The sequence below is a fragment of the Lipotes vexillifer genome, unplaced genomic scaffold, assembly GCF_000442215.2.
Source record: "Lipotes vexillifer unplaced genomic scaffold, Lipotes_vexillifer_v1.1 scaffold648, whole genome shotgun sequence".
Classification (NCBI taxonomy): Eukaryota; Metazoa; Chordata; class Mammalia; order Artiodactyla; family Lipotidae; genus Lipotes; species Lipotes vexillifer.
In genome coordinates, this window is record NW_006797096.1 from 2160710 (window position 1) to 2169594 (window position 8885).

Sequence of the window (8885 nt, forward strand, 5' to 3'; positions counted from 1 at the left end):
TTTTAAGTTTTTTCCCCCCTGTTTTCTTTTTTTTTTTTTTTTTTTTTTTTTTTTTTTTTTTTTTGGCTGCGTTGTGTCCTTGTTGCTGCACGCGAGCTTTCTCCAGTTGTGGCGAGCCGGGGCTACTCTTTGTTGCGGTGTGTGAGCTTCTCATCGTGGTGGCTTCTCTTATTGTGGAGCGCGGGCTGTAGGTGCGTAGTTGCAGCACACAGGCTTCAGTAATTGTGGCTTGCAGACTCTAAAGCGCAGGCTCATTAGTTGTGGTGCACGGGCTTAGTTGCTCCGCGACATGTGGGATCTTCCCGGACCGGGACTCAAACCCGTGTCCCCTTCACTGGCAGGCAGATTCTTAACCACTGCACCACCAGGGAAGTCCCTATATATTTGCCTGTTGATTATAAAATATATCTGTTATACAGATGCAAGAGTTTCTCTAGAGCAGTGCTGTCTAGTGCAAATATAATACAAACCACATATGTTATTTAAAAATTTCTAGTAGCCATATTAAAAAGGTAAAAAGAAACATAAAATTAATTTTAATAATATATTTTATCTGAGTGTATATATTCAAAATATTATAATTTTAAGATGTAATCAGTATTAAAAGTTATTAATGAAATACTTTACATTTTCTTCTTGCTGTCTTCAAAAGTGATGTGTTTTACAGAATATGCTGTTTCCATAAATGCAAACACTTGATCTGCATTTATATTTCATAAAATTTACAGTTGATAAAGCAGCTTTGCATGCCCAGTTTGTACCAAACACACTTTAAAATTTTCCAATAACTGGTTTGAAAATCCGTTTTGAAATTTAAATTAATTAAAATTAAATAAAAATTTTTAGTTCCCCAGTTGCATAGGCCACATTTAAGGAGCTAGTGGCTACCATATTGGGCAGTGGAGATCTAGAGTATATATACAGTACCTATGACTGGAATTGCTAGGCCGTAAGATATTCAAATGTTTAACTTTTCTAGGTCATACCAAACAGTTTTTTACAGTGGTTTTGTTAAATCACATTCTCACCACCTGGGTGTAAAGGTGGAAGGCACATCATCACAATGTGTTTTCCCCAATTTTCACAATCTTGCAAGGTAGGTTTTAACCTCATGTTATATGAAGAAACTGAAGTTGACCAAGATTTAAATGATTTGCACAGGATTTTACAGCTATTAATGGTGCATTCAGGGTATGATTCCGGATCTGTACAGCACCAAAGTCTGCACTTCAGTAGGATTCCAAACTCTTCCTTCAAGTGATCAGGATATCATTGTTTGATTTATGGCTATTCTGAAGTAGAAATAATTTTTAGGAGAAAATGAAGCTTCCCTAAAAATAGTGTTGTTCAACTTTTTGTTCTTCTTGAAAAGTCATTAAAATATTTAGTAATTGCCTATGAAGGGACTCTTACTGAAATATTTTAATTAGAAGAGAAAATACATTGAATTTATTAAAGGAAATTTGTTTAGGAGAAATGAGTATAGGTATATTTTCATGTTTTCTTTTTTCAAAGATATATCTTCTAAATTACTTAATATTTTGAGCATAGTAGTATTGTAACTTTGAGATAGCCTTCATACCATGGTAATATTTCAATTTTCATTTTCAAAATCAAGCTATTTAATCAAAAATTTTTGACCTTTGTTTTGTATTCTCTTCCAAGTACATTGATACTCAAGTACGTTTAATGTTCTAGAATTGACATTTGCCAAAATAAGGGTTTTCTTGTAATCTAAAGATTTTTGGAATGAAACATTATTTAAAAAATATTTTTTGGAAAACATAGAAGAAGCCAACACTTTATCATTATAATTAAATGCTTCTAGAAGTCTTTCTTTTGTGATAATGTATTGAATCTCAAAAGTCAGACTGAAATCTGAAACCATAATTTGTTTCCTTTATATTATTGAATCCACCAAATAATAATGAAATAATGGATTAAATGTTTCATTCAAAGTTGTGAATGTTGTAGTTTTAACTTGTGTTTGGTAGGTGTTCATTTTTATTCTCTTTTAAATGTGAAAATCATCAACATACTGTTTTTTGATATCTTAACATGTCTATAAATAAAAATATTAAATGTTGGCTAATTTGTCAGAATTACTGTGTAAAGTTTTGTCCCCCATATTCTGGGAACTATTGTTTAATGAAATGAGCACTTCACATAATGTGTCTTTAGTATACACTATCTAATAATTACCTCTGTCTTCTAAAATTCAGTGTAAGAATCCTGCCTTATTATTGGACTTGTTTATAGTTATAAATGTAGACAAAGTGGTAATAATTATTTGGTTTGGTTTTATTTCTGGAAAGCGGTGATTATAGAATTGCTACTGCTAACCTTATACAAATTACAGTATAGCATTATTAATTCATACCCTGTTAATTTGAAATTCATAACAATATAACTGGGGACTGAGCTCAAGTTTATTTTTGTATTATCTATAAAAGTAACACTAGAAAGCTGAAATGTTTATATACCCCTTGGGGGCATATTTTATTAAAGCAAATTTACCGATTAAAAAGGGGTCCTAAGGACTCTGTTAATGGAAGAGTATGTTAAAAAAAAAAGAATACTTATACTTAATATATGTATATCTGTATCAGTTTGCTGTACACATGAAACTAACACAACATTGTAGATCAACTATATTTCAATTAAAATTTTTAAAAAAGTCTCTGTTGATCTACATCAAGAGTTAGCAAACTAGAGACTTCCCTGGTGGCGCAGTGGTTAAGAATCTGCCTGCTAATGCAGGGAACATGGGTTCGAGCCCTGGTCTAGGAAGATCCCACATGCCGTGGAGCAGTTAAGCCTGTGAGCCACAACTACTGCGCTCTGGAGCCCGCGAGCCACAGCTACCGAAGCCCATGCACCTAGAGCCTGTGCTCTGCAAAAAGAGAAGCCACTGCAATGAAAAGCCCACACACTGCAACAAAGAGTAGCCTTTGCTCGCCGCAACTAGAGAAAACCTGTGCACAACAATGAAGACCCAATGCAGCCAAAAATAAATAAATTTCTTTATTAAAAAAAAAAAAGAGTTAGCAAACTACAGCCTGCTGGCCAAATTCAGCCCATTGCCTGTTTTTATGTGGCCAATGAGTTAAGAAGGGTTTTTACAGATGAACATTTGCAATCAATTTGATACTAAGGAACACTAAACTTTGAGCCCCAGTTAAGCAAAATGTTACCCCCCCCAAAAGGAATTGCATTTTTTCATCAGAAGACTTGTATTATAAAAAATTATACTTTGTTGTTATATTTTGAATTTTATCAATAAATATTTATGGAAATTTGTTTTTTCTCCTGTTATATAAAGTACCTACATAATAACCTTGATTTTACCTCTTGGCCAACAAAGCCTAAAATATTTACTATGTGACTTTACAGAAAAAGTTCCTGTGATCCATATGTATTAACCACAGTAATACCGCATTTTTAAAGAATCATCTGAAGAAAGCACGTAACAAAACTATGTACAACATTTTTGTTATAGATATTCATGCATTATGAAAGACTGAAAAGAAGGAAACAGTATTGCTTAAAAGTTAGGAGCAAGGGCTCTGAAATGAAACTGCAATGTTCAAAACCCAATTGTACCATTAACTATTTTTGTTGCCTTCAGAAAGTTACTTATTTTCTTGGACCCTCATTGTCTTCATCTATAAAATGGGGATAATAATAGTAATTTAAGTACAAAGAGTTGTTTTAGGAATAATGTGGAGTCAAGACAGTTAAAGCACTTTATCATAGTGCACCTGGCACATAGGGCATGATAAATATTTGCTATTATTATAATGAAGAAAGAAACCAAATAGTAAATGGTTATCTCTTAGTGATGGGATTACTGATTATTTTTCTTTCTTATATTTTGCATATGTATATTTCCAAACTGTGAACATATACTAGTTATGTAAAGAGACACTGTTTTATAAAATTTCTTAGCTTCGAATTTTCAAGTATTTATATTGCTTTTCTTTTTAAAACATTAAAATTTTACCTTAAAACATAAATAGTAAACTTGGGTATTTGATATCTACAATATATGTATTTCTCCCTTAAATTAATCTTTTCCTATAGACATGGCCCATGGACATGGACATGAACATGGTCATAGTAAAATGGAACTTCCAGATTATAAACAATGGAATATAGAAGGGACACCATTAGAAACTGTCCAGGAGAAGCTGGCTGCACGAGGGCTAAGGGATCCATGGGGCCGGTAAGAATAATTAAATAATTTAAATAGAACTTATCCTAGGGAAGCAGTATCTATGTTCCTTTTCAATGTATTCTCTTTTTAAAAAAATCATTGAAAATGGCCTTTTACATTTAAGTTTTAAAATCAGCTTTATTAAAATACCACTTATATACAGTAAAATTCACCCCAATTTAAGTGTATCATTCCATGAGTTTTGACAGATCTGTGCAGTTACCTGTGCAGTTACGTGACTACCACCACAATCATGGTGCAGAATATTTCTAGAATACCAAAAAGTTCCCTGATGATCCTTTGCACTCAGTGCTATCCTACCCCTGGTTCCTGGCAACCCTTGATCTGCTTTTTCAATTAGAATCATACAGTCTGTAGTCTTTTGTTCTGGCCACTTTCACTTATCATAGTGCTTTTGAGACTTATGTACATTGTTAACTTATATCCATAGTTCCTTTTTTATTGCTGAGTACTACTCCATTGTATGCATATACCTCATTTTGTTTACTGTTCACCAGTTGATGACCATCTGGCTTGTTTCCAGTTTTTGGCTATTATGAGTAAAGTTGCTTTAAACATTCAATTAAAAGTCTGTGTGAACATATGCTTTCATTTCTCTTGGGTAAATACCTAACAGTGGGATTTCCGAATCATTTGAAAAGTGTATTTTTTTAAATAAAAAACTGCCAAACTGTTTTACAGAGTGGCTGTACCATTTTGCATTCCCACCAACAATGCATGAGAATTTCAGTTGCTCAATGTCCTCATCAATACTTAGTATTATCAGCCTTTTAATTTTAGCCATTCTAGTGAATGTGATAGTAATATTTCTTTGGGTTTTAATTTGCATTTCCATGAAGAATGAACATGATGAGAATCTTTTCATATGCTTATTTGTCATTTGTATATTTTCTTTGGTGCAATGTTTATTCAGACCTTTTGCCCATTCTATTTATCAGAGTGTTTGTCTTTTATTGAATTATAAGAGTTGTCTATATATTTTAAATATAAGTCCTTTATCAGATAAAAGTTTTGCAGATGTTTTTCCCAGAGTGTGCCTTATATTTTCGTTTTCTTTTTTAAAAATAAATTTGTTTGTTTATTTATTTTTGGCTGCGTTGGGTCTTCGTTGCTGCAAGCAGGCTTTCTCTAATTGCGGTGAGAGGGGGCTACTCTTCATTGTGGAGCGCAGGCTTCTCATTTTGGTGGCTTCTCTTGTTGCACAGCACAGGCTCTAGGCGCGCAGGCTTCAGTAGTTGTGGCATGCAGCCTCAATAGTTGTGGCTTGCAGGCTCTAGAGCACAGGCTCAGTAGTTGTGGTGCACAGGCTTAGTTGCTCTGCAGCATGTGGGATCTTCCTGGACCAGGGATCGAACCTGTGTCCTCTGCATTGGCAGGCAGATTCTCAACCACTGTTCCACCAGGGAAGTCCCCCTTTTCATTTTCTTAATGATGTCTTTAAAAGAGTTTTAAATTTTGCTGAAGTCCCAATTTAGCATTTTTTTCTTTTATGGTTTGTGCTTTTTGCATCCTAAGATTTTCTCCTAATCTTCTTCTGGAAGCTTTTATAGTGTTCTTTCTTACATTGAGGCATATGATCCATTTGAGTTAATTTTTATGTCATATGAGGTAAGGATGAAGTTAATGTTTTTGCATATGGACCTCTAGTTGTTCTAGCACCATATATTAAAAGACTGTCTTTCCCCATTAATTGACTTTGACACCATTGTCAAAAGTCAGTTGACAGTATCTGTACAGTCTATTTCTGGATTCTTTTCTGTTACCCTGATCAATATATCTATTTTATGTCAATACCACACTGTCTTCAAATCAGGTAGTATAAAATAAGATGTCCAACTTTAAAAAAAAATTGTTTTAGTTATTCCAAGTTCTTGTATTTATATTTAAATTTTAGAATGAGCTTTTCAGTTTCTATAAAAAGCCTGCTTGGAATTTAATTGGGATCACCTTGAATCTTTAGCTCAATTGAGGATAACTGCTGTCTTAACAATATTGTCTTCCAGTCCATAGACAGTTTAGATCCTCTTTAATTTTCTCAGCAGTGTTCTTACAGTCTTGTACATATTTTGTTCAATTTATCCTGACTTATTCCATATTTTTTATGCTATCGTAAACAGTATTTTTAAACTTCAGTTTCCAGTTGTTCATTGCTAATATATAAAAATATAATTGCTTTTTATATATTGAATTTGTATCTTGTTACCTTGTTAAATTCACTTTTTAGTTCTAGCAGACGTTTCTTACAGATTCCTTAGAATTTACTTCATAGAAGATCATTTCGTCTACAAAGATGTTACTTTTTTTTCGATCTATAACCTTTTAATTTCTTTTTCTTGCGTTATTGCATGGGCTAACACTACTAGTATAATGTTGAACAAAAGTGGTGTATTTGAACATCCTAGCTTTATTCCTAATTGGGGAGAGCATTCAATCTTTCATCATTAAGTATAATGTTAGTTGTAGGATGTTCAGAGATGCCTTTCATCAAGTTGAGGAATTTCTTTTCTATTCCTGGGTTACTATGAGTTACTATTATTACTTTTATTGTTACTAATAGGTGTTGAATTTTGTTAAATGCTTTTTCTACATCTATTAAGACACTCACCTCTTTTTTTATTCTGTTAATATGGTGAGTTAATTTTATTCATTTTCAGGTGTTATACCAATCTTGCATTCTTTTGAGGTAAACCCTACTTCATCGTGATATATTATCCTTTTAAATATTGCTGCATTCAATTTTCTAAAATTTTGTTAAGAATATTTGCATCTATGTTGATGAGGAATATTAATCTGTAGTTTTCTTTTTCTTTTTTTTTTTTTTTGCTGTACGCGGGCCTCTCACTGCTGTGGCCTCTCCCATCGTGGAGCACAGGCTCCGGACGTGCAGGCTCAGCGGCCACGGCCCACGGGCCTAGCCGCTCCGTGGCATGCGGGATCCTCCCAGACCGGGGCACGAACCCGTGTCCCCTGCATCAGCAGGCGGACCCTCAACCCCCGCGCCCCCAGGGAAGCCCTTCTTTAAAAAAAAAAAAAAAAAAATTATTTATTTATTTATTTGTTTGTTTATGGCTGTGTCGGGTCTTCGTTTCTGTGCGAGGGCTTTCTCTAGTTGCGGCAAGTGGGGGCCACTCTTCATCTCGGTGCACTGGCCTCTCACTATCGCAGCCTCTCTTGTTGCGGAGCACAGGCTCCAGACGCACAGGCTCAGTAGTTGTGGCTCACGGGCTTAGCTGCTCTGCGGCATGTGGGATCTTCCCAGACCAGGGCTCGAACCCATGTCCCATGCATTGACAGGCAGATTCTCAACCACTGCGCCACCAGGGAAGCTCCTGTAGTTTTCTTCTAATGTCTTTGTCTGGTTTTGGTGTCTTAAATTAGATTTGATTAGCTTTCGTAAGTCAGATTTTTAGAGTTAAGTGGGTTTTGTTCTTTAAAACATGATTTTTTCCACTCATTTATCCTTACCTGCGAGAGAAGACTTTTTCTCACTAGAGCGCTCTGATTTGTTTCCTTCTCTGTTCAGGATACTCAAAAGAATGATTGCCAGAGCACGAAATTAGTCTACTAAAGTTCCGGCTTCTATGACAGGGAAAATCAGTGATCCGCTTGAATAATAATAGTATTATCGAGTGTTACGTACTCTTTGTGCCAAAATACATCATACATTACTCTGTTTAATCTTTATAATAACGCTATAAGGTAAATAGTAATCATTATTGAGTAGAAGAAACAGGCCCCAACAGGTTAAGTAAAGCCTAAGTTGTGTATCTAGTATGGCAGAGCAAAGATTAATACCCAGGTCTCTTAACTTCCTCTTTCCATGGAGCTGTAATGACTAGTATGAGCAAAGCTACACAACTGACCTGTGATGGATAGGCCAAGGTGAGCCTTGCATTTGAGAATTCTGTACAATCCTGAGTACTATGACTGTGAAATATGAAATCATCAAGTGTTTTTTCTTGTATTTCATGTACGAAACGTGGGCATATAGATCTCATTATCTTATGCCAAAGAAAGATTCCTATTGTGATCCACTTAGATTATCTTATATAAGGTTGCATTTAAGTCTGTTAGAAAGAGGAAATCAAATATATTTTACTCAATGAATGTATGTAAGTCATATGTGAATATAATTTTCCCCTTTTTTTTCCTCTAGCAATGAAGCTTGGAGATACATGGGTGGCTTTGCAAATAATGTTTCCTTTGTTGGTGCATTATTAAAAGGATTCAAATGGGGATTTGCTACATTTGTGGTAGCTGTAGCGGCTGAATATTACCTGGAGTCCCAGAAAAAAGATAAGAAGCATCACTGAAGATAATACCTGGAATTATCTTTTAATGTCTTCTTAACTCTCTTTTAAAAAGATTTCTTCACTGTAGCGTACTCATCTGTGTGTTTGTTCCTTACTTGGTTCTAGTAAGATTTAATAAAGTAAGAGGACATGTACCAGTCTGCTTTGTCATTCTTTAAAAAAAAAAGTGTCTCCAGCCATATCAGATTTGGTTTGGAATACTTGGGGGGTTGAGGACTGGCAGCAGTACATTCTGCCAATAGCAGACAGCCAGCGTATATTTGAACAAATGGGTATGTTCTAATAGTTTGTTGGGTTTTTTTAAGTTTTAAAATTGTGATAAAATTTGCCATCTT

At 34.7% G+C, this 8885-nt stretch overlaps 1 protein-coding gene across 1 annotated transcript in view; it reads left to right on the top strand.

The window, feature by feature from the left end:
- The window catches only part of NDUFB3 (NADH:ubiquinone oxidoreductase subunit B3), a 10592-nt gene extending 1908 nt beyond the window's left edge, over positions 1-8684 (top strand). Inside the window, exons 2-3 of the mRNA XM_007469210.1 lie at positions 4084-4225; positions 8394-8684. Coding sequence (XP_007469272.1) covers positions 4086-4225; positions 8394-8550 — 297 coding nt within the window. The 5' untranslated portion in view covers positions 4084-4085 and the 3' untranslated portion in view covers positions 8551-8684. The remainder of the gene's footprint in view (positions 1-4083; positions 4226-8393) is intronic.
- The last annotated feature ends 201 nt before the right edge of the window (positions 8685-8885 follow it).